The sequence below is a fragment of the Natator depressus genome, chromosome 9 (assembly GCF_965152275.1).
Source record: "Natator depressus isolate rNatDep1 chromosome 9, rNatDep2.hap1, whole genome shotgun sequence".
NCBI classification, from domain to species: domain Eukaryota; kingdom Metazoa; phylum Chordata; order Testudines; family Cheloniidae; genus Natator; species Natator depressus.
In genome coordinates, this window is record NC_134242.1 from 7163623 (window position 1) to 7188443 (window position 24821).

The 24821-nt window shown below is 64.0% G+C and overlaps 1 protein-coding gene across 2 annotated transcripts in view; it reads right to left on the reverse strand.

Annotated features, from left to right (window-relative positions):
- Positions 1–24821, reverse strand: part of LOC141993772 (solute carrier family 12 member 9-like) — a 49362-nt gene that overhangs the window by 9821 nt on the left and 14720 nt on the right. For both annotated transcript variants that reach the window (XM_074963409.1, XM_074963410.1), the window contains exons 5-9: positions 24363–24470; positions 24154–24265; positions 18862–19019; positions 14310–14392; positions 9409–9533 (exon numbers count right to left, since the gene is read on the reverse strand). In XM_074963409.1, the coding sequence (XP_074819510.1) occupies positions 9409–9533; positions 14310–14392; positions 18862–19019; positions 24154–24265; positions 24363–24470 (586 nt within the window). The remainder of the gene's footprint in view (positions 1–9408; positions 9534–14309; positions 14393–18861; positions 19020–24153; positions 24266–24362; positions 24471–24821) is intronic.

Consider the following 24821-nt stretch of genomic DNA (forward strand, 5'->3'; position numbering starts at 1 on the left):
TGCAGGGGGGAAGGGCCAGGCCATCAGTTGCCAGGAAACAGGGTGTCGGCCATTCTCTGTGTCCAGACCCCTGCACACACCTGCCCTCTAGGGCTCTGCAACGATCATACACCCTTATCCCACCACCTAGATACTTAAGAAACTGAGGCACCCCCACAACATTCAAAGGAAACATTAAGAACAGTCCCGCTTCATCACAGGCCCCTTCCCAGCTCTGCCACTGGCTCCCTGTGTGACCCCGGGCCTCAGTTTCCCCACAGATCTTCAGGGGGAGGATTGTGTCAAGCCGAATTCGGGGCTTATTTTCCTTCAAAATGTGTCTGGATCATTAATTCCTTCTCATGGAGGCCTCTTGGCTTCCCCAGCTGGCTGCGGTGCCCAGCAAACTGGAGCAGGACAGGGACTGTCAATTACCATCCACTTAGTAATTTGTGCTTGGACAGCTGGGCCAGCGGGACCCCAGACACACCTGAAACTATCCTGAGCTCCTCGAGCCTGTCTGCTCCCGTGCCTCCATGCAGAGCTGCCCAGCTCCCCTTTGTGGGGACGCTGAAGACATGCGTGTGTGGATGTGGGCACACGTGTGTGTGTGCCGGGGGAGGGCGCAGAGTTGGGCCACTGCCACTAGCCCCCTCTGAGTTTTAACCCTGTTGCTTCACATCTCACCAGATCACAGGCCACGCCCAGCCCAGCGCCCTGCCCGCCCAGCACTCAGATCTATGGGGCAAACGCCAGATCTCACCGGGCCAGGCCACCTCTCTGGTTTCCAAAGGCTGAGGAACTGGGGGCTCCCTTCTGCCTGCTCACCGGCCCGAGCTCTGGGGCTGCTCCCCATGAGGAGGGTTTGAGCATGTCCTAGTGAACAGGAAGGGGTGCTCAGGGCCGTTGCCCCCAAAGCCTGAGCCCAGCATCCTGCGTGAATCGGGCGGGTGGTTCGGCGAGCGTAGGGCTGGGAGAGGAGAATGCAGCCAGGCAGCCCGCTCTCCTTATGTGTCAGGCTGCTTGATCGTTAGCTAATTACATCGGAAGCCGCTAATTGCTCTTTGTGCGAAAACGAGCCCAGTGCTGCTCTGGGCAGAGCAGCGAACAGCCGCGGCCTGGAGGGAACATGCCTGACGTGTCCTTGTGTGGCTGAAGCAGCCGCCCCAGCAACAGGCTATGTGCATGAGCTGCAGCCAGCCAGCTCCTCTCGCCCTGCTGCTGTTCCCCGGCTCCCAGAGATTTCTCCTCCTCTGACCTCTGCCTAGCCCCAGGGTAAGGGGTGAGCGCCGGGATCGCACCCGAGAACAGCTTCCCGTCATCCCATTATGCTGCTTGCCCCATAACGGCCAGCTATTTGCCAGGAGCACCGGGGAGCAGTAACAGACGCTAGGCTGGGGTCTAGCCCTTAGACACTGCAGTCTAAAATGATCAGAGATACATACTGTTGCAACAGATGTTCTTGCCTGCACCTGTGCTCCATTCATGGTCACAGAGCCAGAGCCATGCCCTAAAGCAGCAGGAGCGTACCATGCAGGGGGACAACTCTGAGGCACATTCCCTCTTGGGAATCTCCTTTCCGGGCTGAAAAAAAGGGCAGCGTTTGGCCGAGAAAACCCTCACAGGGCTTGCAATTCCTCACATTGGGGAGCTCAGTGCACAGGTGCTGCAGGAAGTGGCACCCTAGTGAGACACCAAGGGGACCCCCATCTCCCATCTCAGTGAGAGAGGGAGGGAGCCAGCGATCATGCCAAAGGCTGGGAATCCCGTTGCCATGAGGCTTGGACCCATTAACTTCTTCATCCCTAACCTACCTGGGAGATGGGCACAGAGCATCGTCCCCATTTCACAGGTGGGCAAACTGAGGCAAAGCGGGGGAGTGACTTGTCCGAAGACAGAATCAGAACCCCGGAGTCCGGGATCCCAAGCCTAGGTCAGCCCGTGAGCTCACAAACGCCACCTACCACTGGCAGAGCCCGAGAGCTCTTTGGGGATGATTATGGTGGCGAGTTGGAGTTCTGGAGACGGCTCCGGCAGGGAAGCTCCAGGGAAGGTGGAGACGGCTCCGGCAGGGAAGCTCCAGGGCATCCCAAAATGCCAGCTACGCTGCACCCTGGGCATCGCTGCCCGGCTTCGCTCTGCGCGGGAAGCAAAGCGGCCTTGCTGGAGAGACGCCGCGCCACTGAGTTGCCTGCATTTGGTTTCAATTACAACCCGCTCTCGGCGCCGTATATCAAGGCGTTATCCATGATTTACAGAGCGTGGTACAATATAATCACAACTCGGCAACAATGTGCAGACCAGATTTACTTCTCCCAAGCAAATATGTCTCTGCGTAATTCATTACCCAACGGGACTTCAGCTCACAACTCATCATCAAGCCATTACCCAATGAGACTGGCGCTCACGACGCATCACCAACCTGCTGCCCAATGGGCTCGCAGCTCAGGGCTCATCATCAGCTCGCCGCCCAACGGAAGCCATGCCCGTGCCTCGGCGCCGAACCGCTAGCCAATGGGACGCCAGCTCGCAACTCATCATCAATGCCCGGCCCAATGGGGCATCAGCTCACAACTCATGCTTAAACAACCCGACTTTGGTTTATTGTGCCCCAGATTTACGGCTTATAAACAACTTATTATCTGACACGTTTCAGCTCATTGCAAAGCCGAGGCATGGGTCATAAACAATTCATTACCCACTGCGCCGCCAACAGACTGCAGGCTGAATCAGCGCCAACCCCTGGCACGGGCGCGCCCGGCGAGCGGCACTCGCTGGAGCAGATCCTCCAGGGGCCGTTCCTGCCCTCGGCCGCACGGCTCAGCATGGGGCGAATTCAGGGCGTGGGAAGGCAGGGAGCACTCGGGGAAAACGCCCCCCCTCCTCGCTCCTTCCGACCATGGCAAAGCGGGACCCCCACCAACGGCCCTGGGGGCCAAGGCTGAAGCCAGATCGACCAAGTGCAATCCCACTCGGGCACTGAGTGACGACAGATCCGTGGCCTCTGAGGCAGGAGGCCCGGCCTCCCCGGAACAGCTGGTCTGGAAACTGTGCAGAACTGCCCAGCACAGGAGTCTGCTGCTGGTGCCCACGGGTGGCATGGGCAGAGAGCGCTACTGCCATCTGCCCGCTACCCGGGGCAGCTGCAACGGAGGAGAGAGGGGCTGGCAGGAACACAAGCAGCGCTCCAGCAAGCCGAGAGGAGGAGCCTTCTAGGAAAGGCCAAGCTGCAGGATCCAGACCAGGGCAAGGCGGGGAGGGAGAGGGGCGCATGGGGGGCCCAGAAGGGGGGCGACAGGAAATTAAGGGAGAGGATGTTTCCGAGAGAACTGAGGACCAGAAGGAGAACCAGGGAAAGTGAAGGCAAAGCCCCTTATTTCCCAAAGACGGAGGGTGTCAATGGGGCTGGACCAGTGGCCCCGCGCCTGAAGGCCTCCCTTTCCCCCCAGGGCGGGTGCCGCCAGCCAAGCGCCCCCTGCAGGGAGCAGCCGGAAGGAGCACCCGCCAGCCTGGGGGCTACAAAGCCAGTTCCGCTTGTGCCGAGATGGCTGTGGTCGCCCTGGCGCTCTTGGGTGGGGCAGGGCTGGGACCCACCACCTCATTCTGCCAGCCTCTAGCCCCCTGGCCAGGCAGCATGCTGGCCTCAGCAGCGATCCCCGTCCCCTGCTTGCACCTTGCCCAGCCCAGGAGAGCCAGCGGGTGGCTCGGCCCAGGGCTGTGTTGTGGCTGCAGGAGCCAGCATGAAGTGGCCCCAACCGGGCAGGAGTGGCCCCCTCTGGGCTTGCTGGGCGCCAGGCTGCTGTGATCAGGGCGCAGGGCAAGGCCAGGCGTTCCCACCCCTGTTCCTCTGCCCACGGCCCCGGGAGTTGGCGGGGACTGGCATCAGCTGGGGACTAGCTGATGGCTACTGAGCCGGCCTGGAGAGCAAGGGAGGCCGGCCAGAGGTGATCACAACTCACACTGAGCCAAGGCGTAGCCCAAGGGGCCTCAGCGGGCAGGAGGACAGGCTCGGCATCTGGGCAGCTACAGGTGGCTGCAGTGGGCAGGAGGTAAAAGCTATTTGTCACCTGCCTGGCCCTGTCACTGGGGGGGGGGGCGGGAGGGAAGTGGGGGATTTGCTCAGCATTGGCATGTAATACTGAGCTCTGGGAGGGGTTAGTGGTTAGAACGGGGGTGCCTGGGAGTCAGGACTCCTGGGTTCTGTGCACAGCTCTCAGAGGGGAGGGGGGTGTAGTGGGTTAGAGCAGAGTGGGGGTGCCTGGGAGTCAGGACCCCTGGGTTCTGTGCACAGCTCTCAGAGGTGGGGGGGGTAGTGGGTTAGAGCGGGGCGGGCGGGGTCTGGGAATCAGGACTCCTGGGTTCTCATACAGCTGTGGCATGTGACCCTGAGCTATCCTTTGCCTCAGTCCCCCTCTCCTCTGCCAGAGGGGGCTGATGGACACTTCCCTACCCCAGGGAGGTTGCGGGGGCGCAGCGCCCCCTTCTCGGGCAGGTGCCCGGAGGGGAAGCTACGCTGGAGTGGGGAGCTCAGGTCAGCTGAGGGGAGAGAAGGGGCTGTGGCTGGGGGTGCGGGAGGGCCTGGGGGGCAGCTGAGCGGCCCACCCCACCCCACCCCCCCGACCGTGGCACCTCCTTGGGAGGGGAAGGGGCCATGTGAGGCAGGGCCTGTGAGTGCCGTGGAGTGGGTGGGTTGCTGTTCCAGTGGGGCTGGACGGGGGGGGCGTGCAGAGAAACCCCAGGCTCTCTCCTTCCATCTCCAAAGCCGTGAGTTGCTTGCGCCCCCCTCACAATCGCCACCCACCCCCTCCCCCATCACCACCCACCCCCTCCCATCTCCCGCTCCATAATAAGAGCTTAATCACAACATCCATTAGGCAGGGCCCGGCGCCGGCAATTACCATCTCCAGCAGGCCCCCGCCTGCGCTAATGCAGCCAGCTGCGAAAATTGCTCTCCGCCTCAGCGCTGCCAAGGGGCCCCCTCCCCAGGTCGCTCCAGCCGCAGCCCCCTCAATCGCCGTGGCAACCCCCCACACCCCCCATCCCACGCCAGTGACCCTGGCCCCTGGGGATCGGTAGGGGAGGGGCCTGGCCGCTTGGCTGGAAAGAGACGTGCCGCCTCTGGGGGGCGCGGAGTTTTCCTTCCGCACTACTTGCTCCCCAGCCCTCCGGCCCCCTCACCCTAGGGGCGCTGAAGGAGGCACGCACAGGCTGGGGCGTCTCCAATCCAAGGCACAGGTCAGTGCATGGTGGGAGGTGGGGGACGGCACTGGGGTTGTGGGATATGCATGGAGCTGACAGCTTCTGCTAGCAGGGCAGTAAGGCACCCTAGAACCACGTGAATGGCCACCAGTAGGTTTCAGAGTGAACGCCATCATTGCGGTGAGTGGGGCAGGTTGCCCTGCTCAGAGCTCAGTTCAGGCTGGCTGCAGACTCAGACGGGCTCCCACCTGGGCACCCTGGCTCCCACCCTTTCATGCCTCTCCCCAAGCAGGGGAGATCCCGGCAGGCACAGCGTTGATGGAGCCGTCCTGCACTCCAGATCCATGAGCCACGAACGTGGAGCAGAACCCGCTCCCCAGGCCCTTAACCTTTAAGAGAGAGAGAGACAGAGCGTGGCTAGAACAGGTGAAGAGCCCCGGCCCACGGGGCAGCTCCACTACGAGACGCAGCCGGAGCCAGCCAGATGGGTGCCAGCAGACCAGGGCGCCCAAGCCGGCGCGGCACGGGAGCAAAGAGGAGGCGGGCCCGCAGAAGCTGTTATTTTCTCTAATTGTTGTTTTTGCTGAAAGGTAATTAAAATCCCCTTTTTATTTCGCATGTCGGCGAGGAGCAGGAGGGGGAGCCGAGCGGTGGGGAACGGGGGGAGAATGCTGCACTGAGGCAGGGGAGGGGGAGAGCGATGCAGAGGGAGGGGGAGATGCTGGATGGGGCAGGCAGAGAGCCCTTTAGCCAGGCCAGCCCCAGCCACACTCTAACCAAGCCCAGCCGCCCACCCCTCAGCACATGCTCGGGGCTGCCCCCCCCATCTGGCTCTGGGGCTACCTCTCCCTGCCAGCTCTCCGTTCTCGCCCCAGCCCCGGGAACTCACGGGGCATCTTCTCACGCTGTCCCCTCTGCCTGGCACAGCTTCCTGCCACCCCTGGCGAAGCCACCGTCACCTGCCCTGTCTCTGCTCTGGGGCCCTGCACTGGAGCCTGGCCCCACGGGGACGGTGGCGTTCCAGCCGAGGCAGCACTGGGGCAGGCACACGCTGGCACCTCATCCCGCAGGAGAATCAAGACCTTGGGCAGCCCAGAGGCTCTTTGGAAAGCCACGACCAGGGGACACGCAGGGCCCCACCGTCACTCGGCTGGCCCAGGGCTCAGCCAAGCTCAGCTCCTGACAGCGGCTGAACCAAGCCAGCCAGCGGGGACGCGGGTGGGCAGAGGACAGCTCCCAGCAGAGTTTGCAGCTACGGCACAGTCTGCTCTGCACGACCGCAGCTGGCTGAGTCAGCCTGGGGTCAGGAGTCGGCTGGGTTCCCGGAAGACACTGAGCTCTCGCCTAGCAGCATCCATGAGTAATGCCTCCCCCCTCTGCGGCTGAGTGGGAGACGGTCCCGCCGCGGACGACGCCCCGACCTCGGTTATTCTCACCTCTCAGCAGGACGACAGCCAAGCGCCAGGCCTGGGCACAGAGGCCTCAGCAAACGCCAGCCAGTCCAGCACTCTGCAACACCTTGGCAACAGGCTTCCGCAAGCCCACCCCACCCACGCAGAACAGGGCCACTCTCAAGGCCTCAGCTCCTCCCCGTCAAGGCAGTCCATGCCCTGCGCCCAGGGTATCCAGAAGAGCCTTGAGCTCTGGGATGGGACCGTGGTCGGCAGCTCTGCTCCTCGGGCCAGAGGAACTCTCCACCACCAGGGTCAGGCTCATCAGTTCAGGGCTTTCTCAGGGGCCGGTCCCAGACCAACCTCCCCACGCAGGGCATGGCCCGCACAAAGAGGAAAGACCCCGGCGAGGCAGTGAGGGCACCCCACGGCACCCCTAGCTCCATGAGCTGCCGGAAGGTGCTCAGATACCCGGGGGACTGAACAGGACAGACCAGGCCCGGGGGCAGGATACCAGACCAGATGGACCAATGGTCTCCTCCAGGGTGGCAGTGGCTGTTCTCCAGGGAGTGGGGGCCCGCTCTGGGCCCAGGGGTTCTGCCCAGCAGTGAGAGACGCTCTGGGGTCTGGTTTGGGGCCCAGGGAGGACAGCGCAGGTTTGTGCAGAGTGAAGTGGCTGAGATCAGCGCTGACATAAACAGTAGGTACCCAGGGAGAACCCAACCCCACTGAGGTGCTGCCCCCCACGGCCAGGCCCCTCACCTGGGTCCCCATGGCACAGCAGGCTCCTCCTTAGTATCTCCTGCAAATGCCCCTCCATTGCCCTAGCACCCCAGGTGCTCCTCCTGCAACGGCAATGCAGGGAGCCATAGTGTAGACAGGCTGCTGGCGCCATTGCCATTTAACGCTGGGCAGCACAAGACAGGAAGAGCAGTTCTCAGCAAGCACCAGGCCATGCGGGCTGTGCCACACCGAGGATGAGTAAGACCGGATCAGCCTGACGTGCGGAGCCCTGCCCACACTCCACACCAGGGTGCCTTAGAAGTGCCAGCTCCCAGCCCCAGGTCCCCTGCAGGCAGGGGCGCCATAGCCTGAGCCATGCCAACCACAGGAACCCTGGCCTCTGGAGGGCTGTGCCACTCCCAGCCATTAACTTCAGCACGTGACCCCCGGGCCCTGGCGCAAAAAACGGACAGAGACTGGGCCGTTTTCACTAGACTCTTCCTAATTCAAGTGCCATTTTCTCCAGGCCTGGGAAACCTGTGGCATCCACCCCATAGGCGCAGCACTCGCTCTTCCCCTCCAGCAGCCGGGTCTGGTAGTTAGCACCTGGAGAACCCCACCGCAGTCAGGACCCCATTATGCCAGGCGCTGCACGTGCCCATCGAGAGAGAGTCCCTGCCCCACACGCTCCCAGCCTGGACGCACGCACCAGCTAACGGGGGCGGGGAGGGGAATGTCAGTAGGGAGAGGCAGCGCAGGCTAGTGGTTAAGACGTTTCCTGAGGCTTACCAGAGCTGGGTTTTGCCCTGACCTGTGATAGGACGTCCCCCTCCCTGGGCCTCCTTTGGGTATCCTAGACTCTAACCATGGGGTCCTCATCTCAGCCTCTAGCCCCTTCCCCTGCAGAAGGGGACCCACCCCTGTTGCACGGGTGAACCCTGAGCGATGCAGTGGCTGGACCAAGGGGAATGGGGCCAGAGCCCAGGACTCCGTCTGGGTCTTCACCACCCAGCCACCTTCCTCCTCCTGAGCAGGCCCCGCTGCCCCCGGCAGCGCCCTGCCTTTGCTGGGGGGCAGGGCAGCGGGCGGCCGTGCTGTTCCAGGAAGGAGGCTGGGCTCTCCCTCGGTTTAATTACCGCTAATGGAAGGCGTGCTCCAGCCCTGCCTGGCACGCTGCCCCAGGAGCGCAGCAGGACGCGAGCCATAAATTTCCCACCAATCGCCCGGCGCGCTCGGGGCTTGTGTTTCCATTGGGCGGTTGGTTTTTTCCCTGACTAAAAATGGAATTTGCTCAAGGGCAAAAGCTTTTTAACCAGCCTCATAAATGCTTATTACCCAGCGCCGTGCTCGGCTTGATGGGATTGGAGGTGGGTGGGATTGATCACACGCGCCCCCCCCCCAACACCACGAGATCACACCGTGCTGGGGGGGGGGGGGGGGGGGCTCACATTGATCGGTTCGCGCCCAGCACGGGGGAGGTTCATCAGTGAGAAGCAGGGGGGAATCTCCTCTGATACCTCGGTGCAGGCTAAGATCCCTGCTCTGGGGAGGGCTGACCAAGCCAGGAGAGTATCTCTGCCCCCCAGTCCCAGGGAGGTGGGGCAGAGGGGAGACAGCATGACCCGCACAACCCCTGCATACGTGTCGCTTGCTGGCCAAGCTCCTGCCCCCGTTTGCCAAGCACGGGGCACCCAAGAGGGGGGACTTAGGTGGCAGCGGCTGCCAACGCAGGGCTAGGGGGACCTAAGCCCCGTCCAGTCCATCCCTCCACTCCACCTGCTTCCTCCACGCATGCAGCCTGGGGAAGGGTGGCGGGGTGAGGGAGGGGATGTGGGGCTGGCAGATTCTAACCCAGTGCTGGCTGGCAGGGAAAGGCCTGCCCTCCCTCCCTGGTGGGTTTGGGGGGCATGGGGTACCTAATTAACAGCCCAGCCTGGCCTCCCACTGCCTGGGGGCACTAGTGGCACTGCGAGTCGGGGGTTACCAGGCGGGGCATGGCACGGGGGTGTGAGTGCGTCACAATGGCTGGTGCCAGCCGCTCCTGGACACCCCGCTAGCAGACAGTCTTGTTGCCACAGCCTCTTCCCCCCCCCACCTCCCACCCCGGTCCGGGTACCTGAAGTTGGGGGCTGATGCCCACTCGAGGGCCAGGCAGGCCAGGTCGATGGTGGCGTAGACCAGCAGGAAGAAGATGGTCACAATGGCGGCAATGGTGTTCAGCTTCCCGGAGAACAGCACCAGCTGGGGGAGACAAGAGTGTCAGGTGCCACCTTGGCTGGCACAGCCCTGGGCTGAGCTACGGGGGCACCCGGGGCTGGGCGAATGGAGCCCGCACACCTTAGAGGGCTGGAGGCTACTCTGGCTGGGCAACCAGCCAGAGCAGGGCAGGATCCAGCGGCAGGGCAGGAGGCAGCGTTGGGCAACCCCAAGGGCACCGCCAGCTCTGACCTGCCCCACTGGTTCTGAAAGTGCTGAGCCAGATACTGGGCCCCCATGGCCCTCTGAGGGAAGCTAGGATGCCAGCTCCCCTGCCATGGGCTCCCTTGGCATCTCCGCCCAGGGCGCCCCCCCTTCCTCCGGCGCCCACCTGTGCGGCACGGAGGGACTGGCACCACATTCACCTGGCTCCCAACCCCAGGCACGGCGCCCCACCATGCCCCCCACGCTGGCCCTTCCCGTTCACCTCTCATGGGGGGCCCCAGGAGTGAAATCCAGCCCCTCCACCCTGGGGGTCACCGTGGAGCCATCCCCCTGAGAGGAGCAGCATAGGGCGGGAGCCAGATCTGCTCTCAGGGTCCAGAGAGCCACTGAACAGCTGAAATCTTCCTGCTGGGAGGGGAGCAGTGCCAGGGCCGCACCCCAGGCTGAGGCGCTGGCATGAGACAGGGCACGCGCAGTGTGGCCGGGCTTGTGGGGGGGAATAATGGCCCCTTCCAGCCTGATGTATTCGACAGCTAAACCCACCCAGCCATTACTGCTACGTCCATTATTGGGGCAGCTGGCTTGGGCGCCCCGAGTCATGGCCACAGCCTCTCCCACAGGGGCCGGGCCAGTGGCTCCAAATCAGCCCAGCCATGGCTGAAGGTTTGTCCCCACATGGGCTGCATTGCGCTGGGGATCCCAGTGGGCTGAGCCCAGCAGCGGAGCCCGCACCTGGGGAGTCCACGGGGCCATGGGTCACAGCCAGCCCAGTGCGTCAGCCGGGAAACAGCTTCTCAGAGGCTGCCCGGCCGCGTGCGTCTGGTCATCTGGACCGGGATCTCGACTGAGTCCTGGGGGAAGAGCTGATCGGAGGCTGGGGTGGGGGGGCTCACTGAATCTGGCTCCTGCCCTGAGAACAATGGATGGGCCTGTCCCCAAGACCCTGGGCATAGGAGGGAAGCAAGCAGCCTGGGCAAAGGTGGGGATGCGCAGGGGAGTGTGCGGGCCACACCCAGCCCTGGGGTAAAGGGGGGACATGGAGGGGAGTGTGCAAGCCACACTCAGCTCTGCGGTAAAGGGGAGACATGCAGGGGAGTGTGCAAGCCACACTCAGCTCTATGGTAAAGCAGGGGACGTGCAGGGGAGCATCCGGACCACGCCCAGTCCTGGGGTAAAGCGGGGGCACCTCAGCTGGATGGAGGGAGCTAGATCTAAGCACTGAAGAGATGTGACCGGCAGCTCCATGATCCTGAGCCTGCTGGTGCCCGCACCCCCGGGGAGGGCCTGCTGCACTCTTGGGGAGCTGCACCCCAGCCACCCCCACCCCAGTGCGGCCGGGAGCCGCTCTGAGCCGCGAAGCCAGCAGTGCAGACTGACCCGCAGCAACCACTCCACGTGGGGCGCTTTAGATTATTCAACCCATTTCAGCAATTGGGAATTTCAGCTCGTTGGGAGCTTAATAGCGCCGAGCCACGGTAATCGTGCCTGGCTGCGCTAATGGAGTCCCCCACCCCCCGCCCTCGCTCGCCCAGCCGTTTGCCTTTGATTTATAATTCAGTTAGCTGCTCATCAAGGGAAAGGATCTGAGCTGAAAGGTAGCAAACCCCAGAGCCAGCAGGGCAGGGGGGCCAGGCATGGGGTGGGGGGAAGGCAGCAGGGGGTGCCGGGAGAGGCTGCTATCAGGGAGTCCTCAACTAGCTGCTGTTTGGGGAGGCTGGGAGGGGGAGATGGGGGGTGGAACGGGAACCTGCAGGGGGCTGGGAGCAGGCCTGGAAATGGCTGTCTCAGGCAGGCTGCCAAGGGCCATTAGCTGCTAGGACATGGGGTGACTCCCTAGGGCTGGTATGGTGCCCCAGCCCTGCCACTCCAGCCCTGACCTGCCCACGCAGCTCTGCCCGTGCCCCTCACTCCCGACCGGCAGCCCCCTGCTAGCTCAGCCTGGGCTCCCCACCCACTCCCCAGCTCGGCCCAGGCCCCTCAGTTCTGACCCACAGCCCCCTGCCACCCCAGCCCTGGGCTCCCCCAGCTCTGCTGCTGCCCCTCACTTCTGCCCCGCAGCCCTGGCTTGTCTGGGTCTGGGCTCCCCCCCCCCAGCCCTGCTGCTGGGACTGGGCTCTGAGCTCACGTCACCCTCTGCTGGCGGGAAGCTGGGGTTCAGCTCCTGGCCTGGGAGCCCCATCGCTGGAGTCTGTCGGGGGGGCCTCCCCCACCCTGGGCCCCGGAGCTGGTGGGGATGGGTCTGCCTGGGGCCTGTCCAGGCCGAGCTTCCATGATTCCGGTGGCAGCGCCAAGGTGCCAGCTCGGGCAGGGGGTTGGCATTTCTCTCAACAGCCGTGTGTGAGGCCCTCACCCCTTGCCATGTGTCAGTGCCATGGGGCACGCTGTGCCCATCAGCCAGGGCAGCCGCCCGCCATTTTGCATCTGCAGTCTGGAGCTCATGTGAGAGTCACCAGAGTGCCTGGGGGGCTGGAGAGACCCCCATTGCCTCTGGGCCCAAGCACCCCAGGGCAACCCAGCTGGGACAGATGCCAGGCAGCCAGGGCCTGGGGCAGGTCCCTCTCCATGGCAGAATGACGCTCCCCTAGCAGGAGACCGCCCAGCGCCAGCCCCTTGAGGCAATTTTCAGCTCCCTGCTGCCTGGCCCGCACCAGCATGGGTGGGCGCTCTCCCCTTTCCCGGGGCCGGGCCTGGCCCCTTGGCAAGACGCAGCCATTAGCTAATGGCAGGGGAGGGCGATTCCTCCCACACACCACGGGGCTTGTGATTCAATTGACTCCAGAGGAAGAAAAACTCCTCTCAGGAGCAGCTGCCGACTGGAGCTGGCCAGGCAACGGGTCCCCCTCTCGCACCGGCTGGCGCTGCCCTGCCATTCAGCACTGGGCCCAGATGGCTGTTGCATTCAGGCCAGTGGCCAGCGTGCAGCTCGCTGGCGTCTCCTGGTCTCCACCAGCTGCCCCTTGTCTTACACCGAGACTGTCAGCTCCCCGGGGCAGGGGCCGTCTCTCGGTTCTGTGTTTGTACGGCACAGCGGGCTGGGACCTGGAGTCTCAACGGGCCGCAGCTCTAGCTGGACGTTGGCAGCAATCCACTCCTCTTCATGCCAACCAGGTGTGGTCCCAGAGCTCCGGACACGTGGCCAGTGGCCAAAGGTACAAAGGGCCAGATCCTCAAAGGGATTTAGGCTCCTAACTCCCATTGGCTTCCATAAGAGTTAGGCACCTTTGGGTTTGCGGCTCTCTCTGTGAGTCCCTGCTGTCCATCGCCCTGGTTCTCCTGTACTGGCATGGAGCTGGCACTGGGCTCCCCCCAGCGCCCCGTCACGTGCCTGCTCTCTGCAGGTGGGCGCTGGGAGCCCAGGCCCCAGAAATGGATTGTTATCCCAGCCACTTCCAATCAGGGCTGAGCTGGCGGAGGTCAGCGCGACATCTCATGCATGCGTGTGTCCATGTTCCCTGCCGGCTAATGGGGCAATTTTTTAGCATTACATATATTTGTCCAATTTGGCGGAGTGGAGACGAGCTCGCTCTTGAGTCGCGAAGCTGGCGCTGCCTCCCCACTCCTGCAGCCTGGCTGATGGCAGGTTCCGGGCACAACGCAATGATCCATGCGGCGGCACAGCGACACCCCCCGCACCCGCACGGGGAGCCCTTTGCGCATGGAATTAGAGCGATTGTTTCCTTCCCCTGGGAGGTCTCGGGGGGAGAGCTCACAGCTTCACACAGAACTGGGGAGTGAAGCCCTGGGACCCCAGCTGCTGCCCCGGGACCCCGACTGAACAGCATCCCTAGAGACACCCCCACGTAAAACCTAATGCCTGTGACATGCTGGGACTTGAGAACAGGGCCCACATGGTGCCTGCCTGGCTGCCAAAGGGGCCAAGTGCCCCCTCCCAGTTCCTGTTGACTTCAGTGGGGGGCAGACTCCTTTGAAAATGAGGCCCCAAGTGCCCCACAGGGAGCCAAGCCAAGGGCCAGACTCACCCCAAGGGGCAGAAGTGGAAGCAGCCCAGCCAAGGGGCGTTACCAGGTGCCAATGCTGCATAGAGTGGCCGCTGGCACACAGCAGTGAAAGGGTTAAGAGTGGGTCCGGGATCCTGCCGGCCGCAGAACTAGAGGGATCTCTGTGCTGCGGATACCGGCCAGCCAGGAGGGAGCCCCAAGGCCCGGTTGGCCCACAGATCCAGGTGATTCCCCCTTCTGGACTGCCCAGGCCCTGGTGTCTCAGCCCCTCACTGCACCAGCTCAGCAGGGCAGGGTTGTGTGCTCGCACCAAGCACTGACCTCTCCGTTTCACAGGCGGGAAACTGAGGCACAGTCTCCAAGGTCCCATAGGGAGACTGTGGAAAGATCCCAGACCTCCTGAATCCCAGCCCAGAGCCTTAATAACAAGGCCAGCCAGCCCCTTTAAATACACGCCTTGTGCCCAGTTCACGGTTGAGATCCCATGGCCCTTCTACGGGTCTGGGCCCACCATGGACGTGCGGCACTATGGCTGCTGCTCTCCACCCCAGAGGTGACTGCATATCTGACTGCTGCTTGGGTCTAGCTTTGGGCTCCTCTGCGATGAGGTGCCAGATGAAGAGCGCAGCCAACTCACCTGCACCAACACCCAGGAGAGGATCACAGCCACCCAGGGGTTCCCACCACGGGAGGTTTTCTTTGCTGGCGCCAGAGCTCTGCCTGCAGGGGAAAAGGAACCAGACGCTCTGTGTGAGAGAGGATTTCAAAGGGAGCAGAGACAGTGCCAGGAGCGGGGCAGGGATCAGCATCGGTTAGGGCAGGGCTGCAGAGGCCCCAGCCGGGACACTAGGCCAGCAAAGCCAGTGATCGCAGCCCGTCCAGCCCTCGCCTGTGTGACCCTCACCACAGGCACTGCCCCTCCCCGCCCCGGCCCATCACACACCCAGTGGCAGAACCAGCGGGTCCCAGCATCCCTGGGGGGGAGGATCAGGGCCAACGCAGGAACAAGGTTCAGTCCCTGCCAACCGCGAGGTCTGAAATACACAGCGCGTGTAGCTCAGACTGGCATGGCCCCACCCCCAGCCAGCGGATCGGGGCCCTGTCGAAAGCTGGCTTGCTTTCCCAGGCAATACGGGGAACGCGGCAGCGAGGCCCAGGAACTGCCCCCACCCCACAGCCCTACTCTGGCCCTGTTTCACAAACCAGCCTGGGAGCGCCAGCCAAGACAGGTCCCCGCAGGCTGGCTCCAGGGGCTGCAGCAGCACTGGCCTCGGTGGCCACTCCGCTCATCAATGGCCCTCCACCAAGACCCAGCCTGCCGGAGCAGCCCAGTCCCTGGGGGGGTGGGAGACCAGCCACAGTGTGACTGGGGGTGGGGGGGCAGGAAGTGGGGAGTCCTGTGCCAGCAGGCAGGGTGCAGTGCCCCAGAGTGCCAGCAGTCACCACAGGAGCGGCACCTCCAATGGGCATTAACTCAGAGCCAGCACCATGGCACCCCTAGCCCCACTGGGGCTTTGGGGTCAGCACTGACTGAGAGGGGACAGCGCCCCCTACTGAGCCCCCCTCTCCACTCCCTGCAGCACAGCACCCCTTCTGAGCCCCGTTCCCTGCTCCCTGCAGCACAGCACCCCCTAGAGCATTGGGGTCAGCACTGACTCAGAGGGGACAGCGCCCCCTACTGAGCCCCACTTCCCGCAGCACAGCGCCCCCTGGCATCACGCTGGAGCTTTGGGGTCAGCACTGACAGAGGGGACAGCACCGATTCAGAGGGGAATATCGAATCAGTAACGTGCCTGTGGGCCCTGGGAAGTGGCCCTGCCGGCGTAGCTGGGGAGCTCCGAGGAGCTCCAAGCCAACGGCCATTCAGCTGCAGGCCACACGTGCACCAACCCCCGTCCCCGGCAAGCAGGCGCATGGCCTGGGCTCACGGCAGGTTCAGCTGGTGATCGCTACCGGGTGGCTGATGCGCATTACCCAGGAGCAGAGAGCCGCCCGGCCGGGGGCAGTGGAGCAGGGACACGCCTTAGCACACAGGAAAAGCGCCTAGAGCCCGGAGTGTCGCACGTGCCGTGCCAGAAGGGGAACAACCCAAAACACGGCCCTTCGCTCCGGCCTGGGGTGCAAACTGCCACCGCGGCCCCTCCCCGAACTAGCCCCGGAGAGAGACCCCAGCCCCCCCCCAGTGCCGAGCCGCTATGCAAACGGTTAAGTGGCTGCATGCATTAGCGAGCCGAGAGTGCAATATTTCATGCCGCCAACGGCCGCGAGAACATAAACTACCCGCCAGAGAGGCTTTCAGAGCTGCCTGGTTTAGTCCATTCCAGGGGGTTTAGTGATTGTCACAAACGTCCTTGGGAATCCTGGCTCTAACCCCAGCCCAACAAAATCCGCCGCAGGGCACCTAATGGACCCGCCTCTCTCTGGTTACCGTCACGGCACCTGGCAGAGCCAGCTCCCCATGAGCCAGCCCCCCACCTCCCTTTGGGCTGCAAAGCTCGGGTCAGTGCCAACCAAGCCGGGCCTCTCCCCGACACCCCCACTGCTGGGCACGGGCTCAGGGAATGGCGCCAGCTGTTGCCAGAGAGACAGAGGTATCCACTGTCACAGATGCACAGGGGATCAGAGACGGGCAGGCACCTGGGCTGTGCTCTGCCCCTGGGTCATGCTGAGCCCCAGGCTCCTGCCCACCACCCGCCAGGCCAAGGAGAACGCAGCCCGGGGCAGAAGGGTGCTGCTCTGCATGGCAGGGAAGGGGCATCGCTGAGAATCAACGGCCCGACAGGAACCAATTGGATCGAAGGAACCACATCAGCAACCCGCTCACCTAGGGTTTGAGTGGGGGGCTCCCAGTCAGCACATGGGGGTCCCACCCCCCAAGGGGCTCACTAGCCCCTCTCCTGGGATCGAACTCCATGGACACATAGGCCTGGGCATCCCTCCAAGCACAGCTATGGTCTAGGGTTTGAGTGGGGGGCTCCCAGTCAGCACATGGGGGTCCCACCCCCCCAGGGGCTCACTAGCCCCTCTCCTGGGATGGAACTCCATGGACACATAGGCCTGGGCATCCCTCCAAGCACAGCTACGGTCTGTCCCGGGGGAGGGCTCGGCATAGCTCTCCAGGGCATCTCGGGAGTGCTCTGTAGTGCAGGCCCTCAGCGACGACATGGGGTAACCCCGTGCTCTGCATCTGAGCATCTCCAGGGTGGGGCAGAGGTGTCCCTATACTACACATGGGGAAACTGAGGCACCAAAGGCACCTTGGAGTCCTGTCTCCCACCCCCCCACACTAATCACTGCACCATCCCCCATTCCACCCTGCAAGGCTGGGGTCTTCGAGTGCCAGCGGGGGGCTGGCAGCCCCTGGCATTGGAAGGCGGTGGTGGGGGGAGAGCAGGGAGCACCAAGGGATATTTATTCATTGGCTGGAGAAGCCCAAGTGGGCCGAGGAGCTAATGCAATCCAAGTGCCCATGCTCTTTCCTGGCAGGGCCTGGCGCTGCTGCAGCCTGGACTCCAAGTCACTGGTGCCCCCCACAGGTCTGTACTTCATGTCTTCAGAGCACTGCACGGGCACAGCCATGCCGGCCCGGGGCTCCCCGGGACCAGCCAAGCAGCCAGCCAAGCACAAACAACGGGCTGGCTGAGCAAAGGTGGGTGCCCGCCCCAAAGCCCCACTCCAGCGCTGTAGGCAAACCTGCTGGGGAAGGCTGCCAAGGGGCCAGGGGACTTGAAAGGACGTGCGGGCACCTGCGCCTGGAGCCAGAGGGACTGTTAGCGAGCGTGGAGGGAGGAGGGGGGCGGGCAGGGGGAGCCAGGGAGAGCAGCTGCAAGGGTCCATATGACTGGAGCGGGGCTGAAGGGCAAGGGACTGGGATCCCCCACCACCACCCAGGGACAGCCCATTTTGGGGGTGGGGAAGAGCTCATTTGGGGCGGGAGTAGGGTGGTCAGGGAGCCGAGGGCTTTGGGTGGCTCTGTGCCCAATGCGTGAGAAGAACTGCTCCCCCCAGCAGATGGCCAAGGGGGTGCCCTTGGAGTGGGGGGGCTGGCATGGCTGCTGCAGGGGCCGAGGGCACCACAGGGCAGACCCAGGGGGTTTGAGAGTGGCACCCTCCCAGCAGCGAGGGTGGGGCTGGCTCAAGGAGGGACAGCCAGCCACGGAAAGAGCCTTCCCTGAATGGACCATCAGACCCTACCCAGTGCTTGTGCCCTGTCCACTGCCCTGAGTGACAGGGCACTGTATGGACCGGGGCGGAGCAGATGGATGGGGCCAAGAAGCCCAGTACCACCCTCCCCTGCTCACACAGGACTGGAAGCTAGAATCTAAGCCACCTCCATGTGTGGGTGGGTGGATGAGTGTGTGGGTGTTTTCCCACTGCCCTCTGCTGGATGGAATCAGAACTGCTCACCCACATGTCAGAGGCCCCGTACAGTTCACAGCTTGTGGAGACTCCCCCGAAGAGGCTCCAAGTTCTCTCCCTGGCCATACCTTAGTGACGCTGTATCTGGCCCAGGCCCACAGGGTGGCTGCACAGCAGATGGCGAGGGGGGTTCAGAGCTGTTCCCCCAGGGAAAGCCCAGGCAGGGTAGCAGGGAGTGGCTCGTGCCCCGGGGATGGCTCAGTGTCCCTTGTGTGGGCCTCAGTCCCTGCTCCTGGGGACAGGTGCACAGCATAAAAACCACCCACACTGGCGGCTCTCCTGGCTGCCTTTGTGTGGCGGGGCTGACCTGGCACGCCCCTTCCTTCTCCCATGGACTGTGCTGGCAGTGGGCTAGGTGGGGGGTTCCCCCTGCTCCCAGAGGGGGTACAGCTCTGGGGCACAGATGCTGCAGTGCCCAGGGCTGCCCCACCCCACTGAGACTGCAGCCAAGTCAGCCCCATACAGCACGGGCCTGGGCGCTGTCTCGGAGCATGGGATGGCTTCAGTGCTCCTCCTGTTAACCTGGGGGGAGGAGTATCCCAAAGGGCCAGCCCCCCGTCGTTCTGCGGCGGGATCCCCACTGATCTAGGGGGCTGGGGGAGGGATATTCCCAGGGCCTAGCCCCCTGTCACTCTGTGGAGTTGTGGGGGGATCCCCATTTATCTAGGGGGTTGGGGGAGGGGTATGCCCAGGGGCCCGCCCCCCCGTGACTCTGTCGGGTTGGGGGGGATCCTCACTGACCCAGGAGCTCGGGGAGGGGGGGCACTCACCGAAGATGTCGTCCTTGGCCAGGGCATAGAGGATGCGGGAGGCCCCGATCAGGTTGCTCATGGAGGCCGAGAGGGTGGACGAGTAGATGCCAATGATGACAAAGGGGGGCCAGACGTTGATGTCTCGCAGGAAGCCATAGTCCTTCTGGAGCAGGGTCCTGTCAACGGGGCGAGAGGGGTGAGCCGGGGCACCTCGGCGAGAGCACGGGGGCACACGCCACCCCCAGCGGCACCCCCACGTGCATGCCGCAGGCCAACCAGCCACCCTTGCACGCTTTGCCACGTGCACACCCATACGTATGCCAGCACACACCAACACACCCTGCACACGACATGCCCAGGGGCACACCCACATATGCCAGCATGCACCGACATGCCCTACACACACACATGCCCGGGTCACAATGAGCAATTAACCCACCCACCCCACACCCGGCCGTGCACAGGCAGGGTGAAGAGTGGCTCCAGCAGCTGGTCTGTGCCCCCCTCTGGCCAGGACGTCTCAGGGAGTTGGTGGGGAAGAGATCTCCCCCGAACCCTCGTACCAGCCTCTGCCTGGGTCCTTGGGCCCTCTTAGCAGCACCAGAGCCCCAGCTCCTGGAGCCAACCCCCTCCCCCGGGGCACCTCTCCCGCACCAGCTGCCCTGCCCAATGGGCAAGATGAGGACAGAGGCCATGGGAGTGGGGGAGCCGGTGTAGGGGCTGGGTGTCCCCTGTAGGGGGGCGCCGTGTGCCTGGCAGGGCTGGCCCAGGGAAGCAGGAAAAGCAGACGCCAGGAGGATCCAGGGGCAAGTTGGCCGTGGAGCTTGTTGGAGAAGCAACGATGCTAAGAGCAGCCATCAGTGCAGTGCCAGCAGCCCTGGGCAGACACAGCGTGACCTGGCACTGGCCTCCCCACCCAGCTCCAGCCTGACCTCACTACACCCCCCTTCCCCGCAAGGCACTGCCCAGCCGCCTGGCGCCCGCACTCTGCCCACGCTTCTTGGACCAGAGCCATGAGCAGAACTGAAGGGGAAATCTGCCCCATCTTCCCCGAGGAGCCAGGCGCAGCCACCCCCCAGAGAGGGGAACTGGAAAGCTCTGGCTGCAGGACAGACACACCTTGCTGCTCCATCACCTACACGGAGGGGTTTGTTATTGCAGGGTCTCTCACAAGCACTTTGTTTATTGTTTGTTAGTGCGGTGGCCATCATGAGCACCGTGCAGGCGGGTGCAGTAGTGTTGGGGGTCCCCAAGGGGACGAGGAGATGGGCACGAGGGGGGGACTCCCCAAAAGGCCAAAGGGCCAGGTTTGGGCACATGGGGGGGTCCCTGATGGGCCGAGGGGCAGGCACGGGGTTGTCCGTGACAGGCCAAGGGGGCAGGTGCAGGAGGGTCCCCGACAGGCCAAGGGGATGGGGGCAGGAGTGGGGGGGGGCCCTGACAGGCCTTGGGGACAGGCACAGGAGCACGGGGGGTCCCTGACAGGCTGAGGCGGTGGGGGCCAGAGCAGGGGGGTTCCCTGACGGGCTGAGGGAGCGGGCATGGGGGTGCCCTGCCCAAGCCCCTGAACACTGCAGCCCTTGCAGAGCACGATTCCTTCAGCGGGGCCCCCAGGCGGCTCACTGGTAATTGCTCTCCCAGCCCATTACTGTGCCAGGGCCCAGCAGAGCCAATTGCTACCATCAGTCTCCCAGGAGGCAGCGGGTCGGGCCAGGGCCGATCGATAGCAAAGCAGTTACGGCCAGGCTGGCAGACGGCTCGTGCTGGGCGCTGGGTTAATCAAACCATCCAGCCCCGAGGCAGCTGATTTCCAGGAAGACCTAAAACACACCCCCCTTTCCCCACCCTCATGCTAGCACCGCAGCAGGACCAGCTCTGCTGGGGCACGTCACTGGCCAAGTCCTGTCCCGCAGCAACGATGGGGGTGCACAAAAGACACCGACAAACCCAGCCTGGCATCGGAGACACGGTCAGGGACACAGGGATGGGGTGCCTGGGATCAGGCTGGCACCGGGTGGCGCTTCCAGCCCGGGGTTTGTTTTGTAAAGGCGGCAGGGCGAGGAGCCCAGGCCACGCGAAGTGGCCTCCCCAGCATGGCATCACGCCCATCCCCGCGCACAAGGCACAGCCACCGGCGGGCAGATCAGCGGCTCCAACACAGCCCTGCCGGTGGGGCAGCCTACTGGGCCCAGCTCCGGGCTCCCTGGGATGCTGCCCGAACGCTCTGCCAGGGCCGGGCTCCGCACCGGGGGAGAGACACGGGCAAGGGAACCTGGAGATTTTACCTTCTGCACATCAGGGTGTACCCCTGAGTGACGCAGCTGGGCAGAGTGACCACAGGGCTGGGCTAGCAGGGGGCTGCGGGTCAGAGCTGTGTGGGGGCTGGATGAAGCAGGACACCACGTGTGCCGTGTCTGGCTGAGGCGGGCACCCTGTGATTTGCATCACACTGGTGGCTGGAGTCTCTAATACTCCCAGGGAAATCGCAGTGGGAAGGGACGTCCAGGTAACTCACCCGTCACTTGCAGAGTCAGAAAACCAGCGTGGGAGAGACCTGGCCCCGCCAGGCCTCTGTGTCCGCTCCTGGACATGTGGATTTCAGGGCTACTCTCTCGGAGGCCCTGGGAACCCCTCCCCTGGGGGAGTATGGCCAGGCCAGCTTGCGGGCGAAGGGAATATCCTTTCTGAGGCAGCATCCGGGCTGGGGCATCAGCTCTGGGGCCCCACGGTGCCCAGTTATGGCCTGTTTGCCCTCTGGATGCCCGCAGGGTAGCACTACTGCTTGGTAGGAACATCCCGGGCCACGGGCCCCGCCGCAGCCAGCAGACACAGCCTCTTGGCAGATTCCTGCTGCTGGCGCGAAGGGTGGGTTCTCAGAGCCGCTCGGCAGCCAGAGCTGCCTGGCCACGAGCATTTCATTGTGGGTTGGAAGCCACAGGAGCCATCGATCAGCTGGAAGCCACCTACCCGGGGTTTACGAGACAGCGGCCCATAAAGCCCCGCAGCAGCCAACTGGCCAAAACTCAGCGAGGAACTAAGCGGGGAAGGAGCCATTTGCCGATGCTTTACAAGGATACAAATGGCCCAGCTTTTAATTGGATTTTAACAAGAGTCTGAGAGCAGGTGGGAGATAAATTAGCCCAGATCTGAAACCTCAGTGTATCTGGCAATTAATACCTAATTATCTGGAAATTGATCACCTTGCTCAGAGTGGCAGCAGAGCGGATGGTCCAGTGTGGGGGCCCAGGACAAGCTTCCCCCACCCCAGCTTGCAACACACCCACTGGGGAATCCTGGCCCAGCCCCACTGCTCTGGCTGGCTGCCCCCTGGCTGCATTTCAAGGGCTGGCTCGACCTGCAAGGCAGTGGGGGTGGGGGGGTCGCCTAGCCTCTCACCCACCAGGCTGGACAGCCCCAGTTCCATTGTACGGGGCGTTTGCACCAACCCTTGGCAATCAAAGTCCTGCCTTCTCCACAGGGACAGGAGCCCCCCAGGACCTCTCCCTTGGGGCTGGGTTTGCCCCGAGTCTTCGCGCACTGCCTGATGTCCTCCTCCCCAGAGCAGGCTGCTGCCCCTAACCTGCCAAGTAGCACTGCTAGTGCGAATGAAGGGGGTGTGGTGCCTGCCAGCAGGGGGCGTTGGGGAGGTGCCCCCGCCAGGCAGGCCCCAAGCGTGCAGGAGGAGCTGTAGAAAGAATGGTTGGTGAGGCCACCCTAAATGAGAAGAGGATTGTTTTTGTGTAGGTCCTAGCTAAATAGCAGCTCCTGCAGGCTTGTTCTCAAGGCTGACAGGGCCAAGTGTGAAACCTCGCCCTCCCCTGCCTTATGCTAGCCTATCTCCCCTGTATGGTGGGGGAATGGGGGCGGGGGGAGAACCCGCAATTGTAGGCTCCAAGCCAAGCCCAGAAGTCCTCACATGGGACGGGGGTCCACCCCCGTCCCATGCCAGCCCAGGGCTCGGCGGAGCTAGGCTGCCAGGGCAAGGCTCCCAGCTACCCCACCCCGGGGTGAATGGTCTCCAACAGGGAGCAGCCCCCTTCCTGGGAAGCCATGGGACTTACAGCAGGGCTGAGTCAGACCTACTATCCCTAGTGACTAGAGGGGGAAACTGAGGCAGAGCCTTGTCCGTGGCAGCAGGGGGGGGGTGGGCGGGCGCTGGAGGTAAATCACAGCCCCCAGGTTTCCAGCTCCCCATCATGTGCTCGCTCCTGACAAAGTCTGGTCAGGCCAGCCCCTGCGGAGCTGGCCCGCTGTGCCCAGCTCTGAGCAGCGAGCAGGCTGGAGCTATCCACCGGGAGGGAGGCTGGGGAGGGGAGTGGGGGCCCCCCTAGGGGAGCCAGAGGGCTCTGGGGGGGCAGGACTGGAGCCGGAGACCCCCCTCCCCCAATGTTATCCAGCAGGCACAAGGCCACTGCCCTGGATCTCATTGGTGGAGCTGTCCCTCTGCACAGCCCCAGGCACTGCCCAAGCTCTGCCGTGCCGTGCCCGCTGCCTGCTCCCAAGGCACTAGGTGCCCCAACATCGCTCAGCCAGTGACACCCCACCCCCGCACTACCCAGGGGTTGGAGGCAGGGGTGGGGGCCATGCCCTGGGCCTGTCTCGCTAATTAGTTGGGGGGGGGGAGGGGAGGCGAGCGAAGCCCATGACCCATTCCTGAGTGGCAGCCCCACACCGGCCTGTCCCCTGTCGCTCTGAGCAATGGCTGTGCATTAAGATATTAGCTGCTGACAGCTATAACTCTCCCGATTCCTGCCAGCCGCCTGCCACCGGCCCGATTTATGGCACCACTTTCCAGAATGGAAAATTAACAGCTGAGCCCGGGGCGTGCTCCGGGCAGCCCCCGGCGCCGGCATAGCAAGGCGGGCACTGCCCGGCAACCCTGCAGGGCCCCAGCTCCAGGACGGGGAGCGCAGCTGGACCAAGCAGGTGCTTCTGAGTGTGGTGCCATTGGCACAGCGGCATGGCCCTGGCACCCAGTCCTTGAGAGCCGCAAGCCCACTGCTGGGAGGAGCAGGCCCCCAATGGCTCTGGGTGACCCCAATCCCAGAGCCTCCCAGCCCGCCCATGCCTGGCTGCCTGCCAGCCCCAAATCAATGCGGCTCTTCTGCGGGTGGATTGTTCAGCAGCCCCCTGGCCCAAGCCAGCCTGCGGCCCATCAGCTCGGCCTTCCCTGGGCTCCGGCTCCACTCCGCCCTGATAGCTGGGCTCCCCCACACCCGCTGCCTCCAGGGAGCTGGGCTTCCGGCAGGCCCCCACGGCACTGCAGCCCGCTCGCCCCGGGGGGGGCTGGCGTGGGCCGGGGGCACGTACCTGTCGCAGGTGCAGCAGAGCGTGATGGCCAGCAGATTGTAGATGACGTAGGTGAAGACCACGGCGGCGATGGTGCCTCTGGGGATGGAGTAGCTGGGGCGTTTCAGATCCCCTGCGGGGGGAAAGCGAGGGGACGCCGTCAGCCCTGCCCCATGGCCCCCGGCCCCCCTGGCCTTTCCCCTCCCCCGCCCGCCCGGCCCCCTCCTCACCAGACATGTTGGAGCCGGCCATGATGCCGGTGCAGCCGTTGAACATGACGGCAAAGACGGTGCTGAAGCTCATCAGGCGCCCCGTGGTGTAGTCCACGCCGTAGGCGGCTGCCGGGACGGAGGGGAGAGGTGAGGAAGGCCCAGCAGCCCCAGCACCAAGCCCCCAACGCAGGCCGGAGCACGGGCACCGGCTCTGTCCCCCCACACCCCCCCCGGCTCGAGCGCTGCGTCAGGCCGGTCTGAGAGCGTTGGGCAAGGGCGGGGCCGAGGTCACCCCGGCAGACAGCTCTTTGCCGAGCGAAACTGGCATGGGAGCCTGCTGGGCGCGGGGCAGCGCCACTCGGGGCACAGCCTTGGGGGCCGCTGCCACACTGCCAGGGAGCTCCCCAGCGCAGCCACGCTGGCAGGGTGTGGGGCTCCCCTGACAGCTGGGGCAAAGCCAGGGAACAGCCCCTGCCA